Here is an 18,719-nt window from a genome sequence, read left to right as displayed (position 1 = left end):
TGCATCCATCTGCAACTCCCGCCTCCCTGGAGGTGTGGGTGGGCCTGTGATAGGGTGGGGTACAGGACTGACATTTGGTGAAGGCCTAGTGTGTGCTGCTCCTAAGCAAGGCACTCTCTAGGGTCGCCTAATGTAATCTTTAATATGACTGAAGTAAGTGTTACCATTAGTTTTGCAGGTGAAATAAGGCTGTGCAACTTACTCAAGGTCATACAACTAGGGAGGGGCTAAGATGACATTCCTGGGATGCTGGTAGTGACACATTGGACTACGGGAGTCTGATGGCAGGGACAAGACTTGACTGTAGGGAATGCTGTTGAGGCTCTGCCCAGATCTCCTTTACTGGGCTGGTGCACCTGATCTCCAGCTGCTGTGGGTACTGGCTGCTAACAGCTCACAGATACCTCCTTCCCTGTAGAAGTGCCATTAGGCAAGGGGGGGTCACTTTCCCAGAAGGCTATGTACTCCCCCTGGCAGCCCACAGACAATGGCTGACTGACATAGTGGCTCAAACGCCGGCCCCCTTGCCTCATGGTGGGAGCAACTCTGGGATACAATCCACACTCCAGAGCCCGCTGTGGGACTCAGGTCTCCACACTCTCCCTTTGCTTCTTCCCCTGCCCTACACTGTCTCCCTCACTTTCTTTCTTCTGAGAACACTCCTCAAGGAGTAACCTGCACAAGAATCTTCATCTCAGGCTCTGTGTCTAGGGAACCCAGCCTAAGACATTCACTAACAGCGATGTTTCCGAGTTTGGGAAAGGGGATGGACAAAAGTGGACTGTGAGGGTACTGGTTGGCCAGACTCATGTCATCCCTGCCTGATGCACCCCCTTTCCCACCATGGTAAACTGACCAGTCAGGGACTAGTAGGGAGGAGCCCATTGTCTGAGCAACAACTTTGAGAGAGGTGACAGTTAAATATTTGAAATCTCTAAGACTCTTCCCGTTGACCAGAAAGGGCCCCTGCAGTAGAGAGGGGGCCGGCATTTGAGCCAATGTGTCAGTCAGGTCTCTTTTGTGCCAGGTCAGCAAGGTCTCTTTTGTCTCTAGGACCCCATGATGGCCATCAGCCTCTGACACAAAGGGGCTCTGTATCCCAATCTTTAAAGAGAGGCAGATGTTTATGTGAAATGAGATTGAACTACAATGTGTTCAAGGGAAGGGGCTGGTATTTACTTCAAACAAATACCTACTCTAGACTGGACACTCCCATAGCAGCCTTTGTCACATTCATTATCTTGTTTCACATCTGAATACAGCTCCAGAAGAGTCTGCATGTGCAGAGCCTATAACCAAATGGTGCCCCCTAAAAGGTAAGCATTATTATTCCCGCTTAACAGATAGGAGAAGTGGGGATCATCACATTTAAGTGACTTGTCCAGGACAGATAGTAGACCTGGGATCATGGCCAGATCTACTCATTTCCTAAGCACAGACATGCTAGGTCAACTTCTTCCCCAACCTCAGACCACAGCTCATTTGTCACTTCCCCTGGGAAGTGCTCCCTTAGCTCCAGGTGTGTTTGTTTATTTTGAACACCACACACTTCTCCTTTGTACCACCACTCACAGTTGCAGGTGTACATTTATTTTTGTAGTTTTTTGACTAATAGCTCTTTCCTCTCCCAGAAAGGCATAGGAATATGTCTTCTTTTGCTCATTATTGTATCTTTCAGTGCCTAGAACAGTGCCTGGCACATAGTAGGTACTTTGCAAGCATTAGTAGAATGGATGAATGGATGAGTGGATAGATGGAGGGATGGAGGGTGGGTTGGAGAGATGGGTGGGTGAATGGATGGGTGGATGGATGGATCGATGGGTGGGTGGGTAGGTGGCTGGGTGGGTGGGATGGAGAGACTGCCAGTTCCTCTCTGGTGCACCTGGCCTGGAGGACCCACTGAGCATAAGCCACTCTCACTCCCCTCCCACCCGCCCAGGGCTCTGGTGATCACCTGTGGTGAGGAGGCAGAGTGGAGTCCCCGGGGTCACCTGGGCGCTGCCCATTGGTGCTGACCACAAGGAAGCCAGTCCCCAGGCAGCATGCAGAAGAGAAGGAGAGAAAGAAACATACATGAAAACGTGCAGTACGGTGAACAAAACTGCCATTCTTGTGGCTCTGAAGAGCTCACACTAAACAGCAAAAGAAAATCATGATCTAACAAAACAGCCTGAAATAGATTTTTAAAAATGAAACAAGAATAAGAATCACCATTTATCAAGCGCCCACAACATGCCAGGTACTCTGCCAGGTACTTCACATACAATGTTTCTAAGACTTAGAACAACCCAGAAAGGTCAGTATTATTATAAATGAACCCATCATCTTTCCACCCAGACGTCCTTTCCCCTAGTCTTCCATTTCTTAGTAAATGTTGCCACCACCCATGTTGCCACTCAGTCTAGAAACCCAGGAGTCATCCTTTACCTCTCCTTTTCACTGACCTCCCACTTCTAATCACTCAGCATGCCTTATTAATTCTACTCCAGAAAAGCTCTTGAAGCTTCCCCCTTCTCTCCAATTTCATTTCCACTTGGTTCAAGCCACCCTCATGTTTCACTTGGATTATTTCAGCAGCCTCCTAGCTAGTCTTCCTGCCTCCAGTCTTGCCCCCTTCAATCCATTCTCAACCCTTCAGTTGAAATGCATCAGCAGCCCCATTGTTCTAAGGTAAACTTCAAACTCCTTCACCCAGCTCACAGGCCCTCCATGATGAGTCCCCTGCCTGCCTCTCCAGCTCTCTCCACTCCCACCACCACACTCTATGCTCTGCCCCAAGCACAATGAACTCATTTCCATCATCAACAGTCCCCCACCTTCTTGTCTGTAGGTCTCACCTAGACTCGTCACATTGTGTGGGACATACCCCCTTCCTGCCTCTTGATCTGGCTGACAACTGCTCATCCTTCAGGTATCAGTTGAGAACTCTTTCTCTCTAGGGAGTCTTTACTATCTCACCATATGTGGGACAGAAGCCCCTCCTCTGTCTTCCCATAACACCCTAGTCTTCCCTTCTTGTAGCAGTAACCTCACCTGAGCTGCCTTCCTTCAATTCTGAATCTCTTTGAAGGCAGTCACTGTGTCTCATTTGCTGGTGTACTGCTGTGGCCTTGCACTGTAGCTGGCACACAGTAGGTACTCAGTGAATATTTGCTGAATAAACGAATGAATGAAGGAAGGAATGATGAATCAAGAATTGATATAACTTGCTCAAGGTCACAAAACTAGTAACTGGCAGAGACAGTAATCAACCCCTGTTTTGCATGACTTTAATTCTCCTGCCCTTTCAAACCTACCACTTGTCTCTCTAAAGAAAATGACACAAAAGGCAGGAAAGTGTCCTATGCTTGGTCAAAGGCTACATGATTCTCTAGTGATTCATCAACAAAACTGCATAAAGTCCTTATGCAAAACAGAGAGAGAGGTAGGGCATTTCAGATCAACTGACAAACAGGAAACACATAACTTCAAAAATGTGCACGAATAGCAAGCTTGATCAACAGCCATGAAATATTATAAAATTTACCCATGAGTCAACAGTAATCATAATACACCTCCCTTAAAGGTATGAGGAACTTTGCCATTTTTGAAGCACGTTCTAAGCCAGAGGTCAGCAAACTACGGTTGGTGGGCCAAATCCAGCCTCCCACTGATTATTTTCTGTGTGTCCACAAGCTAAGAATGGATTTTACATTTTTAAATGGCTGGGAAAAAAATTAAAAGATTCATACTTTGTGACACATGAAAATTATATAAAATTCAAATGTCAGTGTCCATAAATAAAGTTTCATTGGAACACGGCCATGTTCATTTTATAGATGTTATCTAGGGCTGCTTTTGTGCTACAATGACAAAGTTGAGTAGTTGTGACAGAGACCATTTGACCTGAAGAGCTGAAAATACTTACTATCTGGCTCTTTACAGAAAAGTTTGCCAACCCCTATTCTAAGTGGCTCTTTTTATTAATTTTTCTCCCAACCTTTTGAGGTAGGCAAGACAAGGACTGTTGGCCTCACATGTCAGAAAAGAAATAGAAGGCTTGAGGGAAGAGATGGCTCATGTGTTCCCACCTGGACTCTTTCAGCAGCCTCCCACCTGTTCTCCCATGCTCCAGCCTTGTCCTTGCCTCAGTCTCCCTTCTCTGAACCATTTCTAAGCTGTAATTAGGGTGGCCTTAATGACAAAGGCAGTCTGCTTAAGCTCCTCCAAAGTCTCTCACTGTCTCAGGGCAATGCTCATATATATGCTGTGGGGCTATACAGAGTCCTTGGTGTCTGGGCCTGGCTTGCCATTTGAGCCTCATCTCTGATCCCTCCTAGCCCCCTCTGGTCACATCAGCATTCTAGCCATTGTTCCTTTCCATACCCCATTCAAGTTCAGTGGCATGCTCTCTTGGCCCCAATGATTTGCACATGCTACTTCCTCAGCTCAGAAGGCCTCCCTGTCTTACTCTTCAACCTAGTTCAATATGATAATTGTCACTTTTCCTTCAAAACTTGTCTCAGTGACCCCATACCTGAGAATGCTCACTATAAATTGATTTATGTTTCCCTTCTCTGTGCTCCCACAGCATCCTGCATTTATTTGCATCATAGGCCTTATCTTACTGTATTGACACAATTTATCTATTTGTTGGCTCTCTCACTAGCTACAACTTGTTGAGTGCTTATTATAAGCCAGGCGTTGCACTGAGCACTTTATATGTAATAGCTCATGAAATTCTTACATTAGCCCCATGAAGTAAGTGGTTATTGTCATTGTTTTATAGATGGGGGAACTGAGACATGGAGCAGTTAACCACCTTTTCCAGCCTAGAACCAAAGACTGTCCAAATCTGAAGATGAAGTTCTTTAACCTCTAGGGGTTGAGGGAACATATATCAATACTAAGCTGCATTCAATAAATTTTTATTGAAAACTAAATGAATAAATGAAATTCTGGTGTAGTATTTTTTACTTACTGGCTTTGTCACTTGGAAAATTACGTACATTTCTGAGTTTCAATTTCTCTATCTATAAAATGAGGATAATAGTAAGTATTTCATGAAGTTCTTTTAAGGATTAAATGGAAAACAGTTAAAGCCTTAGTTCAGTTAGCAGGCCCAGAGGAGATGCCTGCCCACCCTACCATCTATGGTTACAACTCTGCTTAGCAGGAATTCTCAGCTATAAGGGGTAGGAACAGAGGTACAGTTGGACAAGTGCAGGGATGGGGAGAGGTTTTCCTAGTGCGTGGAACAACAGAAGGTAAGTGATGGATCACAGGTTTCAGTAGGACACAAAGGGAGGTAGAAATCAGAAAAGGACTCAAATATATGACACTAGAGATGACTAATATTTACCTACGCCTGGGCCATCTCTCCTTAGACATTTGGAGGAATTCGAGTCTCATCAAGGCCATGTAACTGGAAGTGACATGAGTCATTTCCAAGTGAGGTATTTAAGATCCTGATTACTACTTCCATATTTTCTCTTCCCCTGCTATGGGGTCCTTTGAGGCCACATATATTCTAGACGGCATAGCAACAAAGAAACCTTTGTGGTATTAAGCTACTGAGATTTGGGTATTAATTTGTTTTGCAGCAAAGCCTAGCCTATCCTGACTAATCCAGTGGAAGAAAAGGTGAAAGCCCCTTGCTTTCTCCTCTATCACCTGGTCCCCCATAATATGGCTTTTTTAATGGAGGATTCATGACCCTGTTCTCTCCACAGTTTCTAGGACCTGTTCATATGTATATATGTCAGCCCTTAATGAAAACATTGAGATCATGCAAAGAAGAAGGTCAGAATACTGGGTGCCTCAGACTTCCTTTCTGACTTTTATTCCCTTCTAAAGCAATGAATGTTGAGTATAGAGAGACACTGAGGGGCGAGAGATGGCGCTGGAGCAGGTAACCTTGAAGAAAAACTAATTTCTTGGTTTATAAGTTTCAATATGCTGTGGAAGTATAGAAAACTCAGGGCTCCTTGAGGCACCTCGCCTTCTGCTCCAGATCCCAGGACTTAGCTTGGACACTGCCAAAGATAGGACAAGAACTCGTCACACCCTAAAGATTCTATTATCAACTATTAATGGAAAAGAGGCATGGGAAGGAGTTAAAAAATAGGAGACAGGGCACTCTGAGGGTGGCCCTTAGAACCCCACCCAGTCTACGGTATTGACAAGATTCAAAATGGTGCCATGGAAATGCCAGCAGCTTTGCAGTTAGATCTGAGCTTCAATTCTGAGGGACCTTGAGCTCTTTGTTTAACCCTTCTGATCCTACACTGCTTCATTTCTTGAGTAAGGGTAATAATGATGACCACTATTCATTTAGTGCATAATATGTGCCTGGTTTTACTTCTATCTTTGCATTGTAAACTCATGCCAATATACATAAACGTGTGACTGGCACACAATAGGTGGTTAATTTATGCTAACCCCCTCCAACTTCAACACTACATTGAAACCCCAAAACTCCGTCAGAGAAAGCTCTAATGAAGCTTCATTCTTTCTATTTCTAACCTTTGTCTCCAGCCTACCCCAATTTTTCCCGTTCCTTGACCCTTGGTTTTAAAAGGCCTCCTATTCCCTTTGTACGATGCAACTGCTTTGAAACATCATATCTGAGCTAAAGTCAACTCAGGTATCTCAGGTCTTGAGTAGATAATTCTCATTTCTAGATTAGAGGGATGAACTGGGACTCCCCAGGAACATGCTTGAAAGACGAGAGTTGGTCTTGGCTTTTGTTTTCCTGGACTCTATCGCACCAGCTTTGTCTTCCTGAGTGAGGTGTGGAGAAGGTGTTTATGTGTGTGTGTGTGTGTGTTTATGTGTAGGGGAAGTTTAAGCAAATCTAGAGAGTAAGGGGTAGGCCAAGGACAGAAGAACACTAGAGAGATGGATCAGCTGTTGTAGCAAGAAAAATATTAAAGGAACGGTTGAGCTATTTGAAGGTCACCTTTAATATCGTTATTTTATGGTGTACTTATGATACAATCCTCTTCCTCCTTCTTGTCACAAAACTTTCTGGAAAATCCATATTATTCTACTGGCATTTTAGGGCCTAGTAGACTCTGGATCAGAGAAAAGAGGCCAACGGTCCAGGGGTGTTGTTACACTTAAGTAATTCTGAGAACCTGAGATGAATTCTGTCCCCCCTGGGACAATTCATCTCATTGGGCTTGGCTAGGAAGGAAAAGGACTACCCTACCCCAATGCCCAAAAACACACCCTGGGCTTTTCCCTCTGGAAGTCTGGCAGGATTTCTAAGGGCAGAACAATAACCAAGAGTTTTGCAATAGACTGGCTTGCTGTAGTCTTGCCTGTCACGAGTGATCCTTCATTATGGCCCCTACTCCAGCTGCATAGCTAGATTTGTGTATCCTGGGGTTCTGGGGCCCTTCTGAAATTGTTGGGCAGATGATGAGAAAAGGAAAAATGCCATAGTCAAAAGCTACAAAATACATGAGCAAAATCCTATACTCAGTCAATAAAAATATATTATTGCTATTTAGGATCTCATCTAAACACAACGACCTATAGATGAAGAGGTTAAATGCTGAAAGCTGATGCCAGCATCATTCCTGTCCCCTCTCAGTCTCTGTGCTTTGAATCTAGCCTGAGTCTATTTGATAAATGCCTGATTTGCAGAATTGTATGAGAAGCGACTAGAGTCCAGGCTTTGGCTTTCTTCCTTAGAGAACAGCAGAGAGATGACATGTGCTGAGCGGGCCTGGTCTCCAGGTCTCATATTAAAGAAGGTTCAGAAAAAGGAAGGAAGGAAGCTCAAGTTATTTATCATCTGTTACATTCTTGACCTTGTACATGCATTATCTCAAACAGTTAGGAGAAAGAACTAATGATCTCAGGCCTAAAAGCGAAGTGATAGACTCGTAGAGGTTGTGACTTGTCTAAGGTCAAGTGGTTAAGTTTTGGGCATGGGATTTGAATCCAGGGGACTCTGATTCCCCATTATTCCATGGAATCTCTCAAGGAAGCTTTATATAAGACAGAACATTCCATATAGAATTTTATCAATGCGGAAGAGAGGGCAGGCAATGGGCATTTCCAATCTGATAGCAGACAATTCCTACATCTCGCTTGGCTTCCCGCCCCACCTGCGGCGTGTTATTCTCGTGGATAAAGAAACTGTGGACACGTCACTCTCCTTTTTGGACCCAGTCTTAGCGTCTGTAAAATGAGGGTTTCTCACTGGAGAATGGCTACTTATTGTTCCTGCCAGTCCCTGCTGGGGTAAGAATCCATTACAAAGAGAGGAGAGAAAATGTTGGACGAAATGCTCTACCTCAGGCTTAGCCATTGTAAAAAGAAGCCATGTTTACAAAAGACTATCACTCACACCTCTTGCCGGGTGCTGGTGGGACAACGGTTTTAGTCCATCATTACCACCAGGCAGCATGGAACTATTGGTGACACTGGACCCTTAATCTCATGCTTCATTGCTCTGGAGTTCAGCTTTCAGGACCTTCTCCAAAGGGATGGTTTTAATGGGGTCATTAGAGTGTTTGCTAGATTAAAACTGTGGCTGTCTTCTGCAAAGCAACTCTGCAAATGGCTTTGTGGGTTTCCAGATTTATTCTGTCTCGATGACTCGGCTCAGTTTGCAAATCAAATCAAAGGTGATTTTTCTAACTGCCACTTGGGCACACCCAGCAGGAGTCTGCAGAGCCAGCTGTGTTCCCTTGATGGCTGGCGCTGGAGATGGGAGTGCTACTGCCTGCTGGTGGCCAGAGAGGTTCCAGCAGAGGAGGGCAGACAAGAAGGTACCTGCTTGACTCTAATCAGGAGGAAGAGTGAGGAGCAAGTCAGAGGAAGCAAGTTTTATATTCTGGAAGGAGAACAGGCAGACAGGATCTATGTAGTCTCAAAGACCAATGGCAGAAATAATAGGGAGCCAGTTTGTACTCATGGTGTTGAGCTGCCTCCAACTGAAGTGTCCAATGGTGGAAGGAACTCCCTGGGAGTAGTGAGGTCCCTGTCACAGCACTTACCCAAGCAGAGCTAGCTCGCCTTTTAATTAGTGGGGATTATAGATCACATAATTGATCCTTACCTCTATCACTTTTACTCTTACCTTAGAAGAGAACAGTTCTGACAAGTAGCTTGTATTTGAAAAAATGGTGCCATGGAAGAGTGACCTGTTGGCCACCCATTCATCCATCCATCCATCCATGCACCCATCTATCCATTGATCCATCCATCGATTGATTGATTAATTAATCAATCTATCTATCTCCATTCATTTATCCATTTGTTCATTCAATATATTTTATTGAGCACCAATGTATGCTAGGCTCTGGGGACACAACAGTGCTCAAAATAGGCACACTCTTTTCACTTAGAATCCAGGTGGGAGACAGACATTAAATATGTAAGGAACAAAAATATATCTATATTTGCAAATCATGATGAATGCTATGAAAAAAGTACAAAGTATTATGAGAGTGGAAAATATTGGGGATAAACATTAGATTGGAGGTCAAGATAGTCCTTCTGAGGAAGTGGGGTTTAAGCTGCAGTCTGAAAGATGTATATCTATCAAGTAGACACATATGGTGGCCAGATAATTTCAGGCAGAGGGGGCAGATGAGCAAAGGCCCTGAGGTAGGAAGGAGCTTGATGTGTCTGAAGAATCGAAAGAAGACCAATGTGCTGGGATGTAGTGAATAAGAGCACAGACGCCTGGAGGAGGCTGGAGGGTAGGAAGGGGCGAGATCGTACAGGCAAGTCTGGTGGAGGCAGGGCCTGTGGGTAAGAGAAAGCAGCAAAGTGAATGCGTGCATGGAGGGAGGCAGGGGAAGAATTAGACAGACAGGAGAATCAGTGGGCAAGGGAGCTTAGATGGAACTGGACATCAGTTTCTGGAAGAGGAACTGACCAGCATGGTTCTAGAGCTGAGCCTCTAGGTCCGAAACCATTTTCTCTTGCCTGCTCTGCCCCGGTCAGAAGGGCATGAATTGAGGTACTCGGTACCTCCCTCAGCAGCTGCAGCCCAGGGCATCTTCCACCAGGTGGGATGATTATCTTCCATGGGAAGGGTTGTTTTGTCTCCCACTTGAGCTTCAGCACCTTGGAAGTCCAAGCATCCCACCCCAAGTTTTCACGTGATCCATTTTCCCAAGGGTCACTTTTCAGCGTGTTCAGCTTCGATCTTCAACCTGGTTCCTAAATGGAGCCCACCTTCCATTTTCCAGATGTAGGGTAAACATTATTTAATGGGTCTAAGTGCACCTCCCTGTTAATGCCCTTTCTCACAGCTTCTGTTTTAACTACAAGAATTAAATCTAATTTTTAAATTGATCTTTTTTTCTCCCTGACTTTCTACCGCCTTCCCTTCAAAGTCTGAATAATAGTTTCCTGTTTCTAAACCAAAACTTAATGTGTGTTGACCCATTGGTTGCAGTTTTCTCTGCAGAGAAAAATTCTCTGCAGATACTCAGAGCTAGAGTGTGTCAAGCAAAGGGCTTTTAAAATTTTCTTTTAGCTCTTATATTTGAGGCAATTCCATAAGCTTTTTGCTACCCCACAACCCAATGATGAAATACAACCCCTGTATAATAGGAACCCTGCAGTAGACGCTGTTGGTGCCACTCACACATCCCATTTTCGGGTTGGTGTGCCATCCCCCAGCTGCTGTGAGTGGTGAGGCTGAGGGCTTACACCTGTGACTTTCTCCAGAGACAGGTATCAGGCTCAGCTAGGGGCGGTGGGGGGGGGGCGAGTTGCCATTTCCCCTGGTGACACCTCAGAGATCCAGGGGACAGAGGAGGATTAGGGAAGGGGGAAGTGCCAAGGACTAATTGTTATGGGGGAGGAGGTAGAAATTCTGGTCATCTTGCCTAAGGGAGTACAACTTTGGAGAAATTTACACTCTACCTTGGGTCTGTCCTAGGCTTGATTTGATCTGAGAATAGATTCTTGCTCAGCATTTTCCCATTCCCCATCCCACTTTCCTCTCTCACTTACAGATTTCTTCTGAGAGACCTCCCTCAATACATCACTCGCATCCAAATCTCTGCCTCAGACTCTGCTTCAGGAGAACCTATCTTAAGACAAGCTCCCATTCATTTTTATCTGTTCATTGATAAACTAACTCCTCTTCCCCTCTATGGCTGATCTCACCTTACGATTCCTCTAAATTTCCAGTCAAAGTTAGTAACAGCCAGCCCCTGGCTGAGGAATGTGAATCTGGTAAAGAGAGAATGTGAATCTGGGGGCAGTGACCACAAGCGATCACCAGAGTAAAAGACCGCCTTCAAAGCTTTTGAGATGAGCCTGTCCTGATCCTAGAATTAACCCTTCTACTAGAAAACACCAAACTCCCACTCCACAGTCCCTTAGCTGTGCCTTCAATCTGAGGTTCTGCCCTGGCCCTATAGGTAAATACTGTCCCCAGGTGGTATGTGAATCCACCCACTAGATCCTCTCCAAACGCAGGGTACTTGGCTCTTCCTGTGGGGCTTGGGCCAGGGGTGTGGCTCTTCTCAGAGCTTGAGGTCCTGCGTCAGCTGGCCTCCCAAATCTCACCCCTGCTCTGGGTACTACGCAATTCCCAGTGTTAGTTGTGTAAGGACCGTGATGGGACGGGGAGACTTTACTGTATCAGTCCCAAAGAGGCAGAGCCACAGACGACGGCCTGGAACACACATGCCATTACTGCCTGGGGCTTCGGCACCGTTACCGTCAGTCCTCATTCAGTACGTTTCACTTCTCTTTGGAAGCATCGATCACAATCACAACTCCATCATTATCTGTAACAATCATTCACTTAATGTCTGTTTCTACACTAGGATCCTTGAGGACAGGAAGCATGACTGCTGGTTCACCATGAACTCTTCAGTTCCTTTCAACATGCCTGGCTTACTGATGCTCAGTGAGTGAGTTGACTACATGGAGGAAATAATAGTAATCAATAATAATAAAATTTTTTTTTCCAAAACACTTTGCCATAAATAAAACACTTTTACGTATATTGTATCATTTGATCCCCATAACCAACCAGGTGCTAGAGGTCTTGGTGTGCTGGCGTTGGCTTGCACCAGCTCACTAGGGCCAGCTGTAAAACATTCAGGAATTTTTTTGCAAGGCAGTGTTAAACCATTGGTTATTTGAAATTGGACATGGTGGGGATAATTACACCCTGGAGATTGACAAAGACTACAAATAAGAGCTCTTTTACAAAGAGCAGGTTTATCAGCATATCACTGGCAGTAGGTATGTCAAAAAATATTCTGTGAGTAGGTAGATAGGGATCACTTTACATATGGTGCCACTGAGTTTCAGGAAGATTGAGTAAGACCCTTAAAGTCTCTGAGCCTTGCTGCAGTGAGATGCTGAATCCAAATGCATTTGCTTATTTCAGAAGGTATTTTTTTTTATTGTTGTTGAGGAAGATTTGCCCTGAGCTAACATCTGTGCCAATCTTCCTCTATTTTGTATGTGGTTCGCCGCCACAGCGTGGCTGATGAGTGGTGTAGGCCCGTGCCTGGGATCTGAACCTGTGAACCTGGGCTGCTGAAGTGGAGTGCGCCAAACTTAACTACTACGCCATGGGGCTGGCCCCTCAGCGGGTATTTTTGACTGCCAACTATGTGCTAGGAACCACTGGCCATGGCACAATGTGATTGGGAAATTAGTGGCTAGTTAAGACCAAGCGGATCCTCATCAGAGATCCTCTCAAAAGGCAGTGCTGGTGGCTGCCCCAGGAGGCCCAGCCCTGCTCAGGCCCCAGAACCATGACTGGATCAGCACCTGATGCTCCACCATCATGTGGGGTCTAGAATGGTCCTGCTGCCACAGATGCAGCATCTGGTATGCAGGGATGGTCCTCTGTGTTTACCCTCTGCCCAGGGCTCCTTTCACAGAACATGCAGCTCCTCTGCCTGAGGCATCTTCACTTAGCTTCTGAAGGAAACAGGAGCTAAATTTGGACCTCAGCCCACCTCAGGGGCCCCCTGGCAAGGCTGGTTCCTGATCCTTGCACACCCTTAAAAGCTATTGGGATCACACTGTGCACGGTGGAAGAGCAGAGGCTCCAACGGGAACCACATGGAAACTGCCCCAAACTGCCTGGGTCCTGCTATGGGTTGAACTGTGGTCCCCCCAAATTCATATGTTGAAGTCCTAACCCCCAATACCTCAGAATGTGACCTTATTTGGTAATAGGGTCCTTGCAAATGTCATTAATTAAGTTAGGTCATACTGGAGTACAACGGCCCCTAATCCAACATGACCAGTGTCCTTATAAAAATGGGAAATTTGGCTACAGACATGCACACAGGAAGAACGCCATGTGAAGTCGAAGGCAGAGATCAGGATAATACTTCTACAAGCCAAGGAATGCCAAAGATTGCCAGAAACCACCAGAAGCAAGAGGAAAGGCATAGAACAGATCCTTCCCTCACAGCCCTCAAAGGAACCAGTCCTGCTGACACCTTGATCTCAGACTTCCAGCCTCCAGAACCATGAGACCATAAATTTTATTGTTTAAGCCACTCAGTTTGTGGCACTTTGGTACAGCAGTCACAGAAAACTAATACAGGTTCCTTTCTTTGCATACCTCCAACCTGGGCAGCACTAAATTAGAGCGTGGGTGACAAACAGTGACATTATAGGCAGACAAGATTTAGAGCCACATGCTGGAGCCAGGTGTGGCATCTAACAGAAAATGCACTTGGCTTGGGGTCAGGTCAGAATGACCCTGAATGAGTGCTCAGGGCTGTTCTGTTCTGAGTGGCAGCCCTCTAGTTCTGTGGGACCCACACAGCTGACCACAGACACTGCTTGGAATCACCAGGGTCAGGGATGGGACAGCAGCAAATTGCTTCATCACCAGAGCACTGGCCTTAAGCCTGCACATGTGATCACACTCCAGGAGCTGGCAGACCCACAAGGAAGGTTTCACGATGACAGAGAGGTGGAGGAGCTTGGAGGGAGACAGATGGCCCCTGGAATCTGCCATTGGGACTTTACCTCCCCCCAAGGACTGTGGGATTCCCAGCATTGTACTTTCCTCTATGAAAAGGAATAGTGTTTTCAGCAAACCCACAAAGAGGGAAATTTGATTCACGTAGCCAGGAAAGGGATGGGTCAAATATTGATTCCTGGCCTTAGAGCCTTGATCCAAAGTCCTCACGGGCAGTGCATGGATTTAGATAGGGTTTGCATTTAACCATCTCTGGATGCTCCAAGGGTAATGCCAGACAGAGTAGACACTAATCAAACACAGATTTCCTTCCCTTTGCCTTTTCTCTGCAGTCACCAAGCATCCTTCTTATATGATGTGGTGCTGAGAGGGGACAACCCCCTGACTGCGGTGGACTGGCATTCTGCATTATTCAGCTCTCTGCCTCATTTCCAAGTGCTGCTAGGGCCCCGCTTATCTGGGCTGAAGTGACAGCCCTCACTGAACTGAAAAACAGAGGTGTGGATGCTTGGAATCCACATCTGACTCTGACTCCTCCGAGCCCTGCCTGGGCTTCACTAGCTGGCCATTCACATTCATCCACAAGTTCCTATCCTTTAACACACCCACACCTGCATGTGCACACACTCTGCTAAGGAAGACTGTACCCTAATGGTCAAGCAAGAGGAGAAACTCTTACGCTAAGGAGAGGTAGAGAGCTCTTCTGCTATAGCCCTTTCAAGACTACTGCAATTCTCCTGCAGACCAGCAGTGCAAAACCAGAGAAGTGTGGCATGGTAAGCTTTATGTCTATAAGGACAGTGGGTCCTGAAATCATCAGGAAAGTATAGTTTTTCTTTTAATTTTATTGTGAAATTTTTGTTGTACATTATTGTTTATCAGTCACCATATAAGTGCATCCCCCCACCCCTTGTGCCCACCCCTCACCCCCCAGCCCCTGGTAACCACCAAATAGTTCTATCTGTCCGTGCGTTGGTTTATCTTCCACATATGAGTGAAATCATGCACTGTTTGTCTTTCTCTTTCTGGCTTATAGGAAAGTATCATTTTAAATATTCTCTCTTGAAGTCCCCATATGTGCTTATTACTGTCCAGTCACATGTTCCCAATCCTCAGTATAGAAAATATGATCCAACAAACCACCCTTGAGTGGGCCTTATGTCCTAGAGGGTGTCCTTAGAATCTCACATACCTCATGGAGGGCAGAACTAACGCATCAACCCCTCCCTCTAGAGGTCAAAAGCCAGAGGAGAGCCATGGAACACCATCACAGAGAAGGCTTCTCTGTAAGTCCTCTTCCCTCTCTGGCTGCCTGTTTAAGCAGGATGCTGCAGACACCCAGCTGTCCTGCTTGCAGTCCAGAGCTCTAGTGCTATCCAATTGATGATGGACTTCCTTCTAGATTATCTGTTTTCTTCAGTGAGAAAGTCTGCCAAGGCCTGTGATTTGTGTCACTTTTGTTTCCGGGCCATTAATTCTCCTCACCTCACAAAGAGTATTTTATCTCTTACTGTCCAGTAGCCTGAGTTCCTGAGAGGGAACAAGTTAGGGACATGCCGACCTCTCATGACTTATGTGACATCAAGGTGAGTTCCTATCATAGTGAGCCCTTAGTGCTTCTGTCTTCTCCTTCCTCCTGCATTTTCTTTTTTCTGCCTACATGTTGATCTAATTTTCTTCAAAGTTATAAGAGTCATGCATGATAGGTCTTGGTGCATGTTTTGTCAAATAACTGTAGATCTTCTTCTGTCTCTCTCTCTCTGTCTTTTCTCCTCCCCCCATGCATGTGCATTTTCCTCTGCATGTGTATGCATGTGTGTATATATTCACAAATGTATATACATACGTGGGTCATCGTCTTTGTTTATAATTTATACCTCTGATTATATGCCTACTTATATTTACAATTGTGATCTCCATGGAAGCAACCTACGAAACTATATATGCTGTCAATAAATGCAGGGAACAGAATAGAATTGCCCAGTTTTGGTGTGTTTATATGAGGAGGATAGTTGTTAAAAATATCAACTCTATAACAAAAAGATAAACCTGATTTCTAACTATTCAACCTTGTAATAGGTTAAATGATAACAAACCATTCATTGATTTTTTTTAAAGAGTAATAAACAGAAACATGTACCAGTTGAAAGAGCCAGGAAATTCAATTATAATTAGGGAAATAAAAAGTGATGAGCCTGAACAATGCTGTCTTAGTTTTTGGGATAAGTGTCGAAAATGCCAACTACAAAACAATGCAATGTTTGTTTTCTCATTATTGAAGGCACCAACACTAATCACCCCATTTTTGAAAGCTCTGCGCCAATTGAATAAAGTACAAAACCCAGAAGATAGGTCTAATAGAAATGCTTAAAAAATACCCACATAAACACAGACATAAATACAATGAAAATATATAGCAGAAGAATATTTGAGTAAATTTATATTCACCACTCCACTGATTAATGCACCAGTCCATCCGTCCACCCATCCATCCATCTATCCATTCATCCTTTGATTCAACAAATATGTTTTGAATCTTACTATGCTTTAGGCACTGTGTTAATTATTAATGTATACCCTAGGTATATCTTAATCCCTAGATGCAAATAACTCCAATGAAAATAACAATTTTTTCTTGTTGTTTTTAGTCATCATTGCCTAAACTTTCCCTTTGTGGCTAGAGGGAGAAATACATAAACAGCTAAAGAATAGCTGAGGATACACAAGGACATGCCAACATACCTTTCGTAGCCAGTCGAACACAGTTGATTTTGGTCTCCTGTGAACAACAAAAGTGAGATTCCAGTTAATGAGTTGTGGGTTTGGTTTGTTATATAAATAAAAAATATACATATATTTGCATATATATGCATGCATACATGTTTTTGATTATAATTTTAAATTTGCCCTTTCCATTTTTTTTCCCTCAGTGGAATCACGTTCTAATTCTATTTCTTCGTTTCTATTTCTTTCTCTTTTTTTTTTTTGGTGAGGAAGATTAGCTCTGAGCTAACATCTGCTGCTACTCATCCTCTTTTTGCTGAGGAAGATTGGCCCTGGGCTAACATCCGTGTCCATCTTCCTCTACTTTATATGTGGGACGCCTGCCATAGCATGGCTTGATAAGCAGTGCTTAGGTCTGCGCCCAGGATCCGAACCTGCAAACCCCGGGCCGCCAAAGTGGAGCATGTGAACGTAACCACTACGCCACTGGGCTGGCTCCTTATTTCTTCATTTCTTTTCAGGCTAGATACATACTTTGTTCCTTTCACTTCCTGGTTCCCCTCACCTTATAAGTTTCTTCCCCAGACAGGACCACTTTATAAACATATCAGATACCGCCCAGCACACAACATCTTTAACAATAACTCTAAGTGGGTACACTGTCATGCAGTGTGCTTAATTCAGTTGAATGGGTTGGTAGATGGTATCAAAGGCACCCTTGGGAAACTTTGTTATAAGTTAATAAAGCCTCTACATGCACAGACTGAATTAGTTGCTTGGCAACAGCCCAGTCAATATGAATGCATAAGGATCAAACTGCAAAGTTCACGTTCAAAAAGTCACTTTGGTCCTGAGATCTCTGGTGGATCTCACGGTTTTCATGGATAACATTGTGCCTGTGTTTGTGTGGCAATAGAATCTTTGCTAGGTGAACTATTCAGTTATTGTTAGCTGTTCCCAGGTGGACAGGATCCATGAATTCGTGATGTTGCTGGGCACGCAGTGGAGTTACAAAAGAGTGTGCTTAGGAAGAGAATCAGCTTAGCCTATTTTATTGGGATCATCTCCCAGGGAACCAGTTGAAAATTCCAGTTGACTTAAGTTATACCCCCAGCAGCATTTGTAGTGTAGCAATCACAATAAAAGGCAAAGAATGCTAGTGTGTGAGTCCCAAGAATCCAATGCTTATCTTGCCAATGCTCACTCATAAGAAAGCACTGCATCTTGAATGCATTTGTGTTAGTCAGGATAGGAAAGGTTATGCAGAAGTAATAAAACCCATGAACTTCAGTGGCTAAAAACAGCAAAGGTTTATTTTCCACTCAGCCACATGTCCAATGTAGGTGTGTGGCTGCGTCTGAGGGGGAGAGTGGTGGTTGGAAGATGCTGTAATCATTGTAATCACTCAGAGACCCACGGCTGGAACCTCCACTTTAACACAACGTTTCAGTGTTCATATGAAGAGTCAAACACTGGTAATCAAATGATTTGAATCAGAAGTGACACTTCACTTCTACCCAGGTTTCATTGGCTAGAACTAGTCGTAGGGCCATGCCTAATGTTAGTGAGGTGGGGAAATGGAGCCCTCATGCACTCAGAAGTAAAAAAGAAATGGTAATGTCTGCAGTAGAGTCTATTTCATCTATGTACACCTCTGAACACTAGAAACTGTCAGTTCTATTAAACCCAAGTATGACTCCTTGTAATTATCCCCAATGGCCTTGATTCTGTTCCTCAGACCACAGAAAGTCTGTCCTTGCTTGTGTAGGAAAGATGTCTGGATATTGAAAGATGGTTCTCAGGTTCATTAACATTCTTCTTCTTCAACAAATCCTCAAGAGTTCAAGTCCTTTGAACCATACTAGCTGCTCATCCTGGGACATCCTCCAGTTTGTTCCTCTTAATGATAAGGGACTAGAAAGGAAGCAACAGTCTACAGGTTATCTTGTCAATATGTGACTACCTAGATTATCACTATTTTCTATTTTCCTTACTTATACTGGGCTTCCATTAACAGAGCCAACATCTGGTTTTTCATTAATCACAACAGATGTGCCATCAACTTTCT

At 44.5% G+C, this 18,719-nt stretch overlaps 1 protein-coding gene across 2 annotated transcripts in view; it reads right to left on the bottom strand.

The window, feature by feature from the left end:
* PTPRT (protein tyrosine phosphatase receptor type T) overlaps positions 1-18,719 on the bottom strand; it is a 1,006,475-nt gene that overhangs the window by 167,226 nt on the left and 820,530 nt on the right. The window contains exons 13-14 of one of the 2 annotated variants that reach the window (XM_058562674.1): positions 16,670-16,706; positions 1,955-2,011 (exon numbers count right to left, since the gene is read on the bottom strand). In XM_058562674.1, the coding sequence (XP_058418657.1) occupies positions 1,955-2,011; positions 16,670-16,706 (94 nt within the window). The remainder of the gene's footprint in view (positions 1-1,954; positions 2,012-16,669; positions 16,707-18,719) is intronic. The other variant, XM_058562675.1, reaches the window with a different exon arrangement.

This window comes from Diceros bicornis, chromosome 19 (genome assembly GCF_020826845.1).
Source record: "Diceros bicornis minor isolate mBicDic1 chromosome 19, mDicBic1.mat.cur, whole genome shotgun sequence".
Lineage (NCBI taxonomy): Eukaryota > Metazoa > Chordata > Mammalia > Perissodactyla > Rhinocerotidae > Diceros > Diceros bicornis.
This window is presented reverse-complemented; position numbering and strand designations above follow the sequence as displayed.